The 16,742-nt window shown below is 62.3% G+C and overlaps 1 protein-coding gene across 4 annotated transcripts in view; it reads left to right on the top strand.

Moving 5' to 3' along the window:
* Nucleotides 1-16,742, top strand: part of SCUBE1 (signal peptide, CUB domain and EGF like domain containing 1) — a 131,956-nt gene that overhangs the window by 79,000 nt on the left and 36,214 nt on the right. For 3 of the 4 annotated variants that reach the window (XM_045465795.1, XM_045465793.1, XM_045465796.1), the window contains 2 exons: nucleotides 1,373-1,489; nucleotides 4,175-4,264. In XM_045465795.1, coding sequence (XP_045321751.1) covers nucleotides 1,373-1,489; nucleotides 4,175-4,264 — 207 coding nt within the window. The remainder of the gene's footprint in view (nucleotides 1-1,372; nucleotides 1,490-4,174; nucleotides 4,265-16,742) is intronic. The other variant, XM_045465794.1, reaches the window with a different exon arrangement.

The raw sequence follows: 16,742 nt of genomic DNA, 5'->3' as shown, positions 1-16,742 counted from the left end.
AGGTTGGGTTCCTCCTCCAGACGGGACGTTAGCTCCCTGTGGCAGAGGCAGCCCAGCAGAGCCTGTCTCTGATTGCAAGGACGGCATCTGAGACACTGAGCAGAAGCCACTCTCTTCGTGTCCTCCTCAGCTGGCAGGGAGACGGCACGTGTCCAGGCTGACAGGGTCCCTGCCATCACTGGGGACGGACGCCCTGGAGGCTCTGTGCCGTGCCCTGGGTGAGAGGGGTGCCTGGGAGAGGCGGCCGTGGGCCTCGGTTCTGAAATGCTTGGGACCCGTCGTGGGGATCTGCCACCCGAAGGAGCGTCATTAATCCAGACTGCCACTCCGGAATCTTCAGCCCCTCCGAGGGTGGTTGGCCTGAGATTTATTTTTGCATATTTGATCATCACTGGGGTCCTGCCAAATACATGAAGAGCGTAGATAGAATTCTAGATGAGTGCTTAAGGTGCCAGGAAGACGGCCCGTCCTCAAGGCCCTGGGGCACCGTTTGCGTACAGGCGATGGGCACCCTGTCATCTTACGAGCTGAGTAAAGCGGGGGCTGCGAGAACCCCTTGCACAGAGATCTCGGATCTCCTTCGGCTCTACTCCTCACCCTGAGACGGGATAACAAGCGGTTTCCTTTTAAATAAACTGGAATTTTATCTTCTCCTACCTCAGACTGGCTGTGTTTTGTTCGGCCCCCTTTTAGCCGACCCGGGTCGCTGATGCCGTGAAACGTTTTAAGACTCTGTGAGACGCTGCAAACTACGTGACGTGTTTCCATAAGAGGTCATTCTCAAAAGCGCAGCTGAGATGACATTAACGTGCATATGTTCTGTCTGTTTGAACACTGCCTCCGGGGGATCCGGGCTCCGAGGGGATACAGGTGGAGACGGCCGCTGGGACTAGGAGGGAGCAGACTTCTGTGGGGACACCCTCCCGCACGCGGAATGAGTGTCCCCCTCGCCATGGGCCCGCCACCTCCCTCCCTCGCCTGGCAGGGCATGCCTGGCATTAACAGACACTTGTCCCGTCCAGACAGGCAGTGTCGAAGTGCCCCTGGAACCTAGGAAGAATAAAATTGCCTCCCCTAGCACTTTCTTCCCCGAACACCGTCCGAGTCTGTCAGCTGGAGCCGGCCCTGAAGCCCACGCGACCCGAGTCCACCCGTCCTACCCCAGTTCACGCCCAGGGAGCGAGCAAACCCCTCCAAGACCCTGGTGGGGCTGAAGTCCAGGGACACGTGTGCTTACTCGCTGTTTATCTTATGCCGTCACTTTGCCCCCCCCCCTCCCCGTCCCTTAAGAGAATCAACCAGCACCGATAAACTAATCCTCTTTGTTGTTGTTCCTTTTATACACACGTATGTACGCTTTGGGCCTAACTAGTAACCTGTAACTATGGAAACGGAGGCTGCCAGCACAGCTGTGAGGACACAGACACGGGCCCCATGTGTGGCTGCCACCAGAAGTACGCCCTCCACTCAGACGGTCGGACGTGCATCGGTAAGTAAGTGTGCCGGGCACTGGCACCCGTGCGCCCCCCCTGCCTCCCCCCAGGGTGTACCGTGTGGCCCTGCCGTTGGCCAGCACCCCACCGCGGCCCGGTTCCCAGGAAGTGAGCCTGAGGGAGCAAGAAAAGGAGCACCCAGGTCCCCACCGAGGGGGCCGGCAGACGTCCCCGAGGGAAGCCTTCTGTAGAGACTTACCCAGGGCCATCCAGCCACCCAGGACCAAGCACCTCTGCTTCGTGTCACTGTGGGCTCTCTGCGGGTCCTCCTCCTCAACAGGGGGGTGGCCTGTGGGGAGGAGGAAGGTGTGTGCGCCCGAGGAGGAGACCTTCTGTCTTTAAAGCGCAGGGGTTTCCCTCCCGATACGGGGACGCACAGCACATACGCCTAACCTGCATCTTGGCCCCACTAGCGACGTGAGCTGCCCGCCACAGTCTAGAAAGCCAAGGGGTTTGCTCAGAAAGCGGCTCTAAGTCTTCATCGTCTACACCAGGGGAGACGGACGGAAGAATCCCGGGGTAGGGCGTGGGGGGGACTCTGGGTGTTCTTAACTGCTTCCGCTCCTGAGCTAACGGAGCTCTCGCTGGACTTCCCCCAACCAGAGTCCCTTCTTGTCAGCATTGCCCCTTCTGTCACCTCACCTGTCGTCACATGGAGTCCCCTTCCCCCCGGTCCTTACTTCCAAGAGGAAGCTAGAATATCTGCGGTTGCCTCCTGCCATAATCAGTAGTCGCTTCTTTCCCACCCAAAAATAACAGCACATCTTCCAGCTGAGAAAAAGAAGAATTCAAAGTTGGCACCCACCCAACTTTGTTCATCCTCTGCTTCCTTTCCCTCCAACGTCAGCCACCCTTAGAAGCCCACGGTCGGTGGTCACGTCTATTCTTTTTAAGGGCGGGAGCGGGGGGCATCTCTTCATACTGACTCTGAAGATATTCCTGAAGGGACTCTCCAGTAACACACAAGGGGTGGCAAGCAGGCAGAGCCGGGGAGCCAGAGTTTGCTGCCGCCTTCTGTCCCCGTGACTGCTCCCTCGTCCCGTGAGGGGCCGAGCGGGGCGCCAGGGCCGGGGCCGGCCCCCTGCGTCTCACCCTGGTCCCGGCTGTCTCCCAGGGGCTGCTACCTGCGTGGTTCTCCCTTCCTCTGTGTGGTCTCCTCTCAGACGGCAGTTTTGGTTTCATCTTATCTCATTCCTCCTGCTTTTCTGGTGATGGTCCCTGATTGCCTGTCTTGTCTGATAACCGACGTTCATTAAGCATTTTCAGAGCCAAAAGCCAAACCGAACGAAACAACCAAAAAACGAAAAAAAAAAAAAAATTTTTTTTTTTTTTCAAAGCAAAACCTGGTCTCAGACTAGTGTCTCTATTGCAGCCTGATCCCATCTAGAACCCCCTCTCCCGCCTCTCTCCCTGTCTCCACTGTCCTGCCGGGGGGGGGCCCCCCAGGGCCCCCCAGCCCCTTCCTGTCTGTCTGCTGGGTCGCCCTCCCTGTTTGTGTCTGCAGCGCAGCGGCCCCCGCCGGCCACGGGACCAGCGCACTCAGCCGCCGGCCAGACACCCACCCAGCCTCGTCTCACGCATCTTGTCTCTGTCCACCTGACTCGTCGTTCCTCATTTTTTTACCTTTTAGCGTCTGCTGCATGTCAAGGCCCCTGCCTAACTCTCCTCTCTGACATAACCTCCCTCGCCCCCTCTTTCCCTCCCCTCCCCTTAGCGGTCCTCCTCCTCCGGACCCAGCTCCTGGGCCATCGCCTCCCGCGGGCCAGGAGGACCACTCGTGTGCCTCCGCTCACTGCCGCGCAGGCTCCCCCCTCGGGAGCCCGTGTCCCCACACACCTCTGGCCGAGCCGAGGACCTCCTGGCCACTAACCTCACGTGCGCCTCCACGGGCAGCATCGGGGCACAGCGTCTTGCCCGACGGCCAGGGTGCTGCCGGCCGGCCCGCCTCTCTCTCCGCACGCTCCTGAGATGACTGGCCCCTCTCACGGCCCCTGTCAAGCACTTGAATGTCTCGCTCTAGTCCTCTATAGACAAGCAGGCAACCAGCGCTGCCCCAATCGAGCCCCTGTTCTGTCTGTCTGTCTGTCTGTCTGTCCGTCGGACCGGGTCCATCGCTGTGCGTGTGTTTGTTCTCCCGGGTGTTTTGTTCTTAACTTTGCATGAGTGTCTGACGCACGTCCGTGCCCTCGAGACGGGGCGTCTTGCTGTCCAGGCACAGCCATCACCGGACCCCGCGGCCCTGTCCCTTTGTCCTGTGCCTCGTCCTGTGCCTGCCCGTCCAGCCTGAGCCGGGGTGTCTGCAGTCACGTGTGTCTGCCCGAGCGCTGAGGCCGTGCCGTCTGCTTCCGCGGCCCCCCCGCGGCTGGGTCCGTCCACTCTGACCTCAAGCCGCCTCCTCTGTCTGCTGGCAGATGGGCCCCGCGTCCCGTCTGTGCCCTCGTGTGGTCGCCCCGCCCCCACCCCCGTTCCGCACCCCCCCCCCACCCTGCCGCCTCCTCGCCCCTGCCCTGAACACGCCCTTGGAGGTTCCCGGGATCGGCCCCTCGGCGCAGACGCCGCGCCGGCCCGGCACGCCGTGTTGGCCGTGTGCGCGCCACGCCGGGAGGCTGACTGTCTTGGGCCGCGGGAAGTGGGCTCTCATTAACCAGTGGCTCCGTGTTTGTCCCTTACTTGTGTTTTAGAGAAGGATGAGGCTGCAATTGAGCGCTCTCAGTTCAATGCCACGTCAGTAGCTGATGTGGACAAGCGGGTGAAACGGCGGCTCCTCATGGGTAACACTTTTCTTCCACTTCCTTTGTTGTACTTGCACCTGTGTCCGTGTGCGTGCGCGTGCGTGCGTGCTGCGGTGTGGGGCCGGGAGTGCGTGCTGGCGTGCGGGGTGTGCGTGCGTGGGGGGGGGGGCCCCCCGGCGTGTGCCCGCGCGTGCCGTGTCCGAGCGGGGGGGAGGGGGCTCCACTCCAGATGTGAACTCGCTTTTCCCTTGTTAAAGGTTTTGCCCTTCACCAAACACGTGTATTTCTCTGTGTGTTTGTAGCAAAGATCCCAGAGCCAGTGTCTGGGGGCCTCTGCGGGTAAGGAGACCCCTCTACCCACCGTAAATGCCCCCATTGGCTGTTGGGAGCTCCGAGGTCAGCAAAGTGACACTGAGACACAGAAGCAAAGGAGGGCATTAGTGCAGAGCAGCGATTCAGGCAGCACAGTGCCTCTCGGTCTCCTTGCCAAGGAGGGAAGCCACGTTCAAGGCGAAAAAGACCCATCTAGATTCGGGGCCAGGGGATCTCCGGGGCCTGCTTGATAGTTGGGAAATCTGCTACCCAGAGAGGAGAGGACCGTTAAGGTCAAAGCAAGACTCACTCGGCCCCTTCCGGCCCCAAGGCTCCTGACTCTGTGAACGACCCAGCCTGAGGTGGGCATACGGGGACAGCCCTGGCCCATTTTGTGCTGGTCCTGCTTCAGGCCCCCGCTTGTCTTGAGGGGGCAGGTGTGATGGCGGCTGTGCTCCAGACACCGGTCCCGGGCTGGATCCAGATTCTAGGGAGGCTTGCCCGGAAACGGCTGGCGCTGCCCAGGGTGGCCTGGGCGGCCTGCTGGTGTGGCTGACCCTGAGCAGGGGAGGGGGGAGGAGGAGGAGGAGGAGGACCCGGCTGGCTACTCGTCCATCGAGCTCAGGCTGCAGAAGCACAGGGCAAGTCTGCCCCTCATTCATCCATCCCCCTGCCCTCAGCTCTCCAGTTCTGCGCTTGCTGGCCCCTGAGTGGTGCCAGCTGCCCGGGCCTGTGGAGCACAACCGTAGGGTCGCTTGGGACTGTCACACCCTTCCTTGTGGCACACCAGCCTGGGGCGCTGTGGGTCAGGTGGTACATTTCCTATGTCCCAGAGGAGGAAACTGAAGTTCGTGGGGTCCTCTGGCTTGCCCTCAGTCACATACTACCCCGTGCAGCTGAGCTTAGCCCGAAGGTCACGGCTGTGTGGGCCATCCTAAGCGTCAGGGTCCCGGGGCCATGGAAGTCAGAGCCTCGGGGTCCCGGAGAGGTCACCTAGTTTCATGGTCCTCATACGGACCTCAAAAGAGTCCAGGCATCTAGGGAGAAGGGAAACGTAAATGGGGCCACGGGAGGGATGGGGCCTTTCGTGCTGGGAACTAGGCCTGAGGCCCCCCTCCCTGGTGGAGCTTCCAGGAGCAGAGGAGAGCCGGGCTGACAGTGTTCTGTGAAGCCTGAAGTCCATGCCGGGCAGGACAGGCATCGCCCTGTTTCTCAAACAAGAACACTAGGGTCCAGGGGGTCTGGAGGATTCACCTCTGGTCACACGGGCAGACGGGACTTCTGTCTGGAAGTCCCCTCTCCACAAGCTCTCTAGACGGGACTGTCATGTTGACTTGGGCTGTCTGGGCTGGCCTGGGAAGGGCTGGAAATGGCCACGGGGCGGGCTTGAAGGCCCCAGCGAGCAGGCGTGCCCACGACTCTCCAGGACCCAGAGCTAAGTAACCATCCTTGAGGGTTCCATGAAAGGCGCCGTCTAGAGCACTGGTGAGCCCCTCCCTCGAGAGCCCATAATTCTTAGCACCTGTCGCCTCTGAGAGCAGCCCATGTGGGACAGACTTGGGATCCTACTGAACTTCAGGCTCTAATTAGCAGCACTTGGCGAGGACGGCTGCTCCCAGGCTGTGTGAACGGAGGCACGACAGTGGAGAACGAGAGAGGTCGCCAGCCCCGTTGTCCCCTGTGCTGGTCAGAGCACGCCTGGGGCATCACATTCAGAGCCCGGCCCTGTGTGGAAAGAGCAGCGTAGACCGTGAAGGGAACCAGAGTTGGATGGGCATCGTTGGCCGGTGTGACGGAGCCTGTGGCTGGTGGGCACGTGAGCCCTGTTTGGGGTCCTTGGAGGGGATGCAGTAGAACAGGCAGAGGGAAGGACCTTGTTCTGTGGCCCAGGAGCAGATGAGGGAGGCAAGACACTGAAGGGTTTGAGGGCAAGGTCGGACCCTGGGCCACCCAGCTCCAGAGTCTGCCCCCCTTGACCCGGATCCTCCTGAGAGGGCAGAGACTAGCGAGGAAGGGCAGAGCCGGAATGCCCTGGAACCGTCTACTATGAGCGGTGCCCATTATAGTCACGGTACAGGCTTCTGCCAGAGCAGGGCACGCGTGCTGCAGTCCCCCGGTGGCTGAGATGCCAGTGACCTTCCTGTGTCAACAGGGCTCGTTTTTAGGGGGGTAGGATAAGACTGAGCACAGGGCAACGCTTAGCGGCCCCGTGAGGCCCCGTGAGCACGCGCCACCCCGGCCCTGTCCGTGGTGCCCCACGTCAACGACAGACTGGTTCTGCAGCCTCGGGGTGACACCCCCTTCTCCGTGCCACAGAGAGGGTGATGGTCTGTCACAGAACAGCCTGGGGCCATTCAGGGCTACAGAGCCCTGCCCCACCCTTGGGGTCCCGGCTGCACCCAGCCGTTGCTGTCTGTAGTTACCCCCAGTCACCGAGCACAGGCGAAGAGCAGAGGCGGTTACATTTCCTTTCAAGAGGCTCCAAATACGTAAGAGATTTTCTGTTGACATGAAAATCAATTGAAATATTTGGGCTTGAGGGTTGGAGTGATAAATTTCAAATATCTGGCCGACTTGTGCGAAGCCCCTGAACACCGCGCTAAGTTGGCCAGGGGCCCCTGGGGCCCCACTCACAGCAAGACTGATGAGGCGCTGTTTTGTTGTTCGTGTCAGCCCGGGTCTTCGGTCAGTCCCTTCCCCACAGTGTACGTGGGTTGGATGCCGTGTTAGCTTCCTGTTGCCGCGAACAAGCTACCGCAATCTTAATGCCTTAAAACAGCACAATCCGTTGTCTCCCGCGGGCCAGAGACCGGACTCAGGACTCACCGGGCTAAAATCAAAGTGTCAGCAAGGGCTCCATTTTTTTTCTGGAAGCTCTAGAAACTTCTAGAACCACCCACATTTCTTGATTTTTGGCCACTTCCTCCGTCTTCAAAGCCGATAGCATTGCATCTCCCTGACCTTGCTCCCGTCTCTTTCTCTGATCTCTCTCCTCCACTTTTAAGGAAACTTGTGACCACATCGGGCCCACCCAGATGATCCAGGACAAGCTCCCATCTCAGGGGCCTTAATTTAATCGCATCTGCAGAGTCGCCTCTGTCATGCAGGGTCATGGGAAATTAAGGACGTTTCGGGGAGCTGTTATCATACTGACCGCAGGGGGTTCACGCTTGGGCTCGGAGGAACCTCCCGGGATGTCTGGCTGCTGTGAGCTCCAGAAGCAGAGCCCACGTCTGCCCTCTTTACTGGTTTATCCCAGGGCCACCGGGGCCACCATTCTCCCGGCACAAGCCCGGGGCTGGCAGCACGGGATGCATTGGACGGTGCAGGAAGCCCCGCCCCTGCCCCTGCAGGTGGGCTTAGAGCCCCCGCCACCCACCCCCCACCACGGTGAGCACCCACCACTCCTTCCGGCAGCCTCAGTGCCCTTCAGCCCACTCCCTCTGCTCACTCCCGCTCCTCACCAGTGAGTCTTCCCGCAGCCCTGAGGCAGACGTCCCCACTTTGCAGATGGAGGTGAGGCCCCACAAAGGGAATACTCACACTCCTCCTCCCCAGCTCCCGGCCCCTCTGCCCACCCAGGGGCCGCCCGCCTGCCACCTCTTTTGTGCGGCCACCACCTCCCAGGCCTCACCAACCTCCCAGGCCACCTCCCCCCCAGACCCACCTGGCTGGCATCCGTCACCTCCCGGAAGCCACCCTCTGCCTGTCCCTCAGGCCTGCACCTGCAGCTTCCTGCTCTAGTGGGCCCTGTCACCCACCATTCTTTACCCAGGTGCCATCTTGGAGAGTTCCGCCTGACAGAGGCTTGTCCAGACCTAACTGGTCCTTCCTTGCCACCCCCATCTCCACTCCTTGCCCCTCCTCCGCCAGCACCCTATTTTGTCATAAGCCTGGGACTCCCTGACGTGTGGCAGATGCCAAGACTGTGCCAGCTCTGATGGCCCCTGGGGGCACAGCGTGGGGCCTTGCCCAGAGCGGGAGCACAGGGTAGGCTGGTTGGCCGAGAGCATGAATGAAGGCTTCCTGGAGGAGGGGACCGGGGTTGAGTGGGGCCTCACTGCTCGCTGTTCACACAGGCAGGTGCCCAGCTGGGAGAGAAAGGGCAGACCCGGATCCTGAATCCTGGGCAAGGCTGGCAGTGGGGAGGGGCTCAGGCAGATGTGAGGCAAGGGAGGTGATGACACAGGGCAGGTTCCTGACCCAGAAGGGAGACTGAGGCTTAGAGGGGTGTGACTCACCCCCAGCCTCCCAGTAGGTCAGGCAGAACCAGGGTTCCTGGTGCCCGGGCCCTGCATTTGCAAGGACCAAGCTTGGCTGGGGGGAGCGGGCCCGTCCCCACCCTGCAGAGGCCCAGGGCACTCGCCCTCAAGTCCCTGGGCTGCCTTTGGAGCCTGAGGCCTTGCAGCCTTCCCCCTCTCTCCGGGCCCCACGTGAAATCTGAATCTGGTTCTAGCTGGTCTGTAGGCCCATCTCCTAAAGTATAAAAACGGTGAGAGACGATCTTTCTGGGGGCACAGCTAACACAAGACCTCTCCCGCACACCCCTGTCTCAGCCCCCAGAATGAGGGTAGGGGCGAAGGCAGGGTACGGGGGACCTGGGGACATTCTCCCTCCCAACTACAGGTGTGGGTACAGGTCAGTGTGGGCAAGCCGTGGCCCAGGCTCTGGGGGCGGGTTCTGTGAGGGGAGACCGCAGATGGGGCGGGGGGCGGAGAGAACCTGGCAGAAAACATGGGCCGAGGCCCAGTTGTTGGGCTTCAGACCCTGCGGTAGACGGGGGTTTTGCAGACACGGCGTGCGGCAGAGAATCCTAAAGCGTGAAGCCGGCGTGTGGCGGTGTGGACGCAGCACAGGCCAGAGCGTGTTCGTGAAGCTGGAGGTCAGAGGGGGGTGGGGTCTAGCGTGTGGGGAGCTCCGAATGGTGTCACAAAGAGAGGGACGTGGTCAGACCGCCAGGTGGGATGACCCCTGAGGACTGAGGGAGACAGTCGTCCTCCGCTGGCAGAGGTGGCCGGGCTCAGGGAGGTGAGGGTTAAGCCAGGGTCCCTTGGCTTTTCAGGGGCAGGTGTTTTGTGGCTTCCCCGGGGGAATCCATGCTTGGACCAGAGGGCTGGGCGTGGGGTGAGGGGCAGTGAACTGGGCATTGGAACGCCCGGCCTGCCCCGCTGCTCCTCACTCCGTTCCGTCCCACCGGTGGCCGGGCACACTTGACCCCCGCACACTCCTGGGCCTCAACGCTCCCTGCCCGCAGCCCCTCGCTGTCCTGCCTTAACCCTTCCCTAGTTTTCTTGGCCCCTCAGGATTTGGTCCAAGTGGGTCCCAGAGCCCTTTGGGATGTGACCTCAACGCCCCCCCCCCAACACCTAATGGCCCAGTTCCTGAGGATTTTGCCGGTCGACGTGGCTCCCCTGCCCTGCCACACTCAGGAGGGCCCTGGAGGGGCGATACTGATTGTCCGTGGTGGCCGTAGATGGAAGGCACCCCAAAGAGCGCAGGGCGTCTTTATTTTACCAGTACGATCTTTTGTTCAGCCGCGCTCTCCAGAGGAGCCCCAGCAGGGAGAAACAACTGAAACTGCCCCAGGGCCCCAGCCACGCCCCCCTCCCCTGTGCCCCTCCTGCCCCAGCCACCTTGCTGCCCCACCTTCCCTTGCTGTTCCCCCTGGCCTCGCTCGGGGCTTCCCGGGCCGGCACCAACCAGGAGCAGGCCCGGCGGCGGCTGCAGGCCGGCTGACCACCGACCAAGGAACAGCCAGAGCTCAGGGCTTCCTGCATATTTCCAGGTCTGTCCCAAGGAGGGGTCGGGGGGGTCACGCTGCTCAGCCGGGCCGTGTCTCTGTCTTAAGGACCACGAGTTCTTGATTAGGGTTCTGCTAACGGTGACTCTTTGCAGTTTGTTGTCCTGGCCCGAGCTCTGGAGCCAGACCCGGGCTGCATCCTGGCGACCCAGTGACTGGGGTCACCTCACGTCTCTGAGCCTTAGCGTTCTCTTTTGCAAGGAGGGGGTTGTAGTGTCTGCTCTGAAGCGGCTTGGATGAGGTGCTTGATGTGGCACACCTGGCCCACGTGGGGCACAGGGCGGCCGCCCGGCTGCATCCGGTCTTTCCACCCTCTCCTCCCCAGGCCCTTGGCACTGTACTAGGGCACCCGGAATGCCGGGCCCAGGCCGTGAGGCGAGAGGCCTCAGGCCTGCCGGACCTCGGTCGGGTCACGGGCGGCGATGCCATAAGAAAGGGGGCCGGAAGAGCCACCGGGGTGAGCAGGTGCCTTTCAGAGGCCAGCCAGGCCCCTGCCGTCTAGAGCCCTCCGTGAGGTCCACCCAGCTCACAGGCCAGAGCTCCGGAGGGGGAGGGCGGGCTCCGTGTGCCGGCTGCACCGGCCCCAGGAAGTCCCGGGCTCGGAGGGGGAGCGCCAGACGTTGGTGTGCGGGTGCCGGGCGGCGCCTCCCTCAGCCCAGGGCCGTGCTCGGACCGGGCTGTCCCCGAGTCCCGGCAGCCATCAGGAATCTGGAACAAGGCTCCCCTCTGCCGGGCAGCCTCTGGGCTGAGACTCTGTGTACCTAGACACGTAGCTGTTCCCAGCAATCGCCAGGGCGCCCTTCGTGGTACAGGTGAGACCGAGGCGCGGGGGTGAGCGGCCGAGGAGCCCCCTAACCTCCCACAGCCCCTCCAGGGAAAGGCGGGCAGGTGACACACAGCCAGAGGGCTTTAGCTGCTGGCGGGTGTTCTGGAAGAAGGGTGTGACCCCCAAACCTCCACGGCCACACGTGGTTGGAAGGGTCACCAGCCGGGCCTTCGGGAGCCCTCCGTAGAACGGGCACAATGACCACCCCCTCCCCGCTGAGGACTGCCTCAAACAAGAGGGCGCGTGTGAGCCCCCCTTGATCTGCCCTTAGCACCCCTCCCCTTAGGAAGCAGAGTAAAGGCGGGAGTCAGAGGCCAGGGTAAAGGCTTGCCGTGGCTCTGCCCCTGCCCCCAGCATTAATATAAAACCTCAGTTGGAGAAACTTCTCCAAGGTCTGCTCATCTCACTCTTGGTCGGCCTCTTCTCTGCCGTCAGCCCCCACCCCCATTGCCACAGACTGCCGGGCACCGTCCCTCAGGTCCGGAAGGGCTCTGCGCTCCGAGCACCGGAGTGGAAACCCCACCCACCAGGCAGGCCCGTGAGAGGGTGTGGTCATGCACCTGCCCAGTGTCTCCAGAGGACGGTTTCACGGACACTTACTCGCAGCAAACTGCCCTGAGCCGGGACGGGGCCCAGGTGGATGGAGCCCGTGGGGTGATGCGGGCCTGAGGGCCTGGTCGTTCCACGCAGCCTGGCCAGAGACCGCACAGGGCCCGGGGCAGGTGGGGGGGGGGGGGCGTCCCACAGTCGCCCGCCTATTTGCGACAAGGGCAGAGTCCAGAACCCACTCAGGCTGCCTCGGGGCTGGCTGGCTCTTTGAAAATCATGGGCCGAAGGGTCCGCTGGCCTCAGATGTGACAAAGCAGTGCTGGGTGCTAAGCAGGGCTTCCGAGGTTCCCTCCCACTTCCCCTCAAACCCCGGCTTGGGGCCCCTTCCCCGAAGGGCCTGCAGTCCTGGCCTCCACAACTGCCCCGCCCCCGGCTCCACACGCCCCCTTCCCCCACAGCCCCCATATCACACTGCCACCAGCGTGTCCCCCAGGGCCCAGCTCAGAGACCGGGGTGCTCCTGGGGCGGGATCATCCGGCACCCGGCCCTCACGGGGCGGCTCCCCACGTGGGTAAGACCACCCTCCACAAACCGCTCCCGGGAGCCGGCAGAGCGGGGCTTCCGGGCAGAGGTGAGGAGGCAGTGTGGTAAGGAGCAGGGGCGGCAGGCGGCAGACAGGGATGACCCCTACTCCCCCCCGCCCCCCGGTCCCTGCCGAGGGCCTGGGGAAGCGGCTTCTGCTGTCGGCCTGAGGCCTGACTCTTCTCACTTGCCCGAGGGACTTCACGAAGGTGACCAGCCTCACTGTGCCAGCATAGGGAGGGACATCAGCCTGCTGACAATGCCCGTGATGGGCCACGGGCCCGCCTGGAGGTCAGTAGTCTGCTCGAAGACACGGGCAGTGAAGGAGAGCCGGGCCAGTGGTTAAGAGTTCTCTTATCCCAAAGTGACGGGAGCCATGGAAGGCTCAGGAATCAGCTGAGGGAAGAGAGATCAAAGGCCAGACAGTCCACAGCTGGGCTGGGAGAGCCAGTGGTCTCCCAGTGGGCAGGCAGACCAGCCCTGACTAGACAGGTGCTCCCGCCACCAGGGTAAGGGCCTTAAAGGGACAGACCCTGGGCTGACAGGGCCTCCGTGGGTCACTGGGCTCACATCTCAGCCACCAGATCGGAGCCTCCGGGGCGGGGCCTGACACCTACACTGTAGACGAGCCTGTGATTCCAGGCCCAGCACAGGGGAGAAGCCCCGAGACAGGAGCATCCGTGGCCTAACGTCCCACGGCGCATCGGGAACTAAGCGTAGCATTCAGGCCTCTGGACTCACTTCCGGTTCTCATCAGGGCACGCCACCTCGGCCCCACCCTGTGCTACAGTGCCCAGCGCTGTTTGGTGATGCCCTCCTTGGCCTGAGACGCCCCCCTGCCTTCTGAGCCAGCTGAAGCCACTCCCCCTGCAGTCAGCCCACGTGGGCGCCCGCCTCGCCCAGGGCCCGTGACGCAGGCTGGTGCCGCTGGACGCGGGTCCTCCCCCGCCGTCAGGCTCATCTCAGGCGCCCTTTCCCTGCCAGGCCCAGCATGGGCTGCTTCATCCCATTCCTCCAGAGGCTTGTTCTTTCCTCTGGTCATTCGGCAGAAATCAGTCCCGCACCGGGCTTGGGGTCACCCTGACACAGCCCTGCCTGGGGAGTGAGCGGGCCCTGGGGGAGACCGCCACCCAAACCGAGGCCAGGGCCTGGGAGAGCCAGCAGGGCTCAGGAGAGCTTGGAGGGGCCTGCTGGGTCGTGAGGGGCATGCGAGCCGGGGCCAAGGGCTGAGGCCTGATGGGGTGGGGGGCGGTGCTGGGCCCGGACTCCTGTGAGAAGATCAGGAGTCTGTCTCCCCCGATAAACCGTTAACCCCTGAGGCCTGGTTGCCGTCAGACTCCTCTCGAGCTCCTCTCCCTCAGTCCTCAGCCACCTCGTGCCAGGGAGTCCTTCCCAAACCGGTGGTCAGAGCAGTGAGCCCATCTGCCGCCCCCCTAGGCTGAGGCCTCCACAAGACCAGGGACTGTCTGAGGCGCATGTGCCCCACACAGAGCAGGAGCTCAGGAAATAGTTGTCAGCCGAGTCAGCAACCGACTGGGTGCTAAGACCCCTCACGGGAGGTCGTAAGAGGTGGCGCTGAGAGTGAGTGTGTGGTCGACCCGCTCTGGGCCCCCAAGAAACGCTTTGTGACGACTCACAAAGCACCATGACATCCACATCTGTCCGGGCCCCGTACGAACTCCATGGTCAACACCATCACCTCCACTTCGCACGTCAGGAAGCCTGAGCTCCAGGAGTGAGGGGGCTTGCCCCAGGCCCTGCCTTCAGAAGGGCCTCCCCCGCCATTGGTTGAGTGCTCTGTTGTCTGTCTTGAAATGTTTAATTTTTGAACAAGGGCCCTTCATTTTAATTTTGCCCTGGGTCTCATAATGTGAGGTTCCCTCTGCCTGGACAAGCTATTTAACTTCCTGGAGCCTCAGTTTCTCTTCCTGCAAAAGAGGCCAGCCTCTGGGGCTGCTGTGAGGCCGGCAGATGTTAGCGGAGGAGAAGATCCTCTGTTGGCTGTAGAGGGCTGTGCCCCGGGAGGGTCTCTCCTCGTCTCTCCAGGGGGAGAGGAGAGGCCTTTGGAAAGACCCAGTAGCTGTCTTGGAGAGGCGGGTTCCGGGAGAGACTAGAGGGCTCACGGGGTCCTTCCCAGAGTAAGGCAGTGGTCTGGAGGAGAGGGACCCTTGCGAGGCCGTAATTGTCACAAAGGAAGACACTGGTGGCCTGGCCCAGACTGGCAGCAGTAAGGGCAGGGGCTGGAATCAGATGTTAAAGAAGTGGCAAGACCAGGCCTGGGGGCCCCAGGCGAGGGGGCAGATGGGTGGGGGTAGAATGCACAGAGAACAGTGGAACAGGAGGGATGTGGAAAGTATAGTACCTGCTCGGCTGTGTGGGGTCCTGGGCCGGGGCTGGAGTTTTCAGGCCATCAGCTGGGTTGGAGTCAGACCCAGCAGGGCCCAGCAGCTCGGCCACTCGCCGGCCACACAGCCCCGGGCAGATTCCTCTCCAGGGAGGTGGAGGGGGCAGGAGAGCCTTACCTTGCTGCTAAGAGCCTGGGGCACACGAGGCTTGGAAGGCTGAGTTGGGTCCGGAGCAGGTGACCCGCCATAACCAGGTGCTATGGGATGAGGAGGTCTGGACCCAGAAGAGCCCCTGAGGGCCTTTCTTGGGGTCCCAGAGCTCCTTGCTCAGGACCTGAGTCTAGACACCACACCTCATCTAGAGCAACATAAGAGATTAAAAGTGTACCCAGAGCAGGGGAGAGGCCAGAGAGTGGGTGACCCTCCAAGCTGACCCCAGCCTCCTCCTGGCCTCTGCCCGCCCAGTGGGTCCCGAAGCCCCAGCGCTCTGGAAGGCCAAGATTCCGAGCCCCATCGGGGCCTCCGGAGGTGGGGAGGGCCCACGGGAGCCTGCCTGGTCAGATCCATTTCTCAGGGACACAGCCCCCAGTGCCCCCGCCTCACCCTGCCTCCACTGCCACGGGGAGCCCCAGGCGCCATCACGGTCACGAGTGAGGTCCCGGCTGTGCCGCCCCCCCCACCCCGGCTCTCCAAGGCCTGGGCCTTAATTACCTGCACCTGGAGAGCAGACAGGTCCTCCGGCCCCGCTCTAGAGAGGGCTGTCCCACATGAAAGGCCGAAAAGGCACCTGAGGCTTGCGCTTTGATTTGGGGCTGGGAGGCCTCTCTGGTTAGAACCCCAGGAGGGGAAACTGACGCTTGTTAAGCAACTCCCCCCCCCGCGGGGCCCCAGACCAGTGGCTGTGAAGTGGGGAGTTTGTCTGAACTTCACCGCGGCTCTCTCGGGAGGGAAGGCTTGCCGGGCGAGGGTGCCGAGGACCAACCCGAGGGGTAGCCTTCTTCGGTCACTCGGTGAGTGACACCCCGGCCCGCGCACCTCCACTGCCCCAGTTAACAGTCGGGTTAAGAGCAGGCCACGTGCGGGTCAGAGCGTGGCTGCTGCTGACGGAGGCCAGCCTGGTGCAGGGAAGGGCAGGGGCCTGTCTGCGCCTGGGGCTGGGGAGGCTCTGCGTGGAGGTGGTCTTTGAGCTGGGCCTTGGGACCTGAGCAAGCCGGAGGCCTCCGAGCCCCTGGGCCGGCACACCAAGCTGCGGGGCTGGGGTTTGTGGAGACCCTCGGAAAGACAGACCAGGAGGAGCGGGGGCCGGGACGCTTGCCTTTCAGTAGTAGTCACAGCTCCTCCCATCACGGGGAAGGCATTAGCCTTGAGAAGAAGGGCCGGTGGTCCCCTGCCACCGGTGGCCCCTGTGTCCGGGACATTCCGGACAAGGCCCACCACGGCCCCCGCAGAATTTGCACACTCACACAGAAGGGAAAGCCGGATGTCCGCCTCTCACTGCCCTGCCCACCCCCACACACAGAGTTGAAGTTCAAAGGAAAGGCATCAGAGTTTGGTATAATCAGCAGCAGGGACTCCTGGCTATCGGGGTATGTATTCAGTCATCACTCCCGCAGGAATGCAGACACCACAGAAGGACAGACGGAATAAACCAGTTAGGGGGAGGCTTCAGGGAAAAAAGCCCCCAGGGCCAGGTGCGCGGAGGAAGCCAAGGTAGACAGGCAGGGGGGGTTCGGGTTATAAAAGATGGGGCCCTCGGCTCCTCAGTTCCCAACGTGGAAGGGAAGAGGGGAAGTCCACTCAGGCACGGTTCCCACAAGATCAAAGCACACAGATGCTCAGAAAGAGCTCAGAGGCCTTAGGAACGGTCCCCTCCGTGTGCGGGCCACCTGCACCCTGGTGACCCAGCTCTGCCAGCCCCTTCTCCAGGCCTGGGGAGGATCACTCTCACCACATGACGGTTGGATGACCTGGGGCTCTGCCCCAGCCACTCCAGGCCCTTTGAATTTGCAAAGGAAGGAAAAAAAAAAAAAAAAAAAGCACTAGACAAGTTTCAAGTGGACAAAAACCAGATGCCTTTGGCTTATGGCTCAATGAGAACAGATG

Source organism: Leopardus geoffroyi, chromosome B4 (assembly GCF_018350155.1).
Source record: "Leopardus geoffroyi isolate Oge1 chromosome B4, O.geoffroyi_Oge1_pat1.0, whole genome shotgun sequence".
Taxonomy (NCBI): Eukaryota; Metazoa; Chordata; class Mammalia; order Carnivora; family Felidae; genus Leopardus; species Leopardus geoffroyi.
This window is presented reverse-complemented; position numbering and strand designations above follow the sequence as displayed.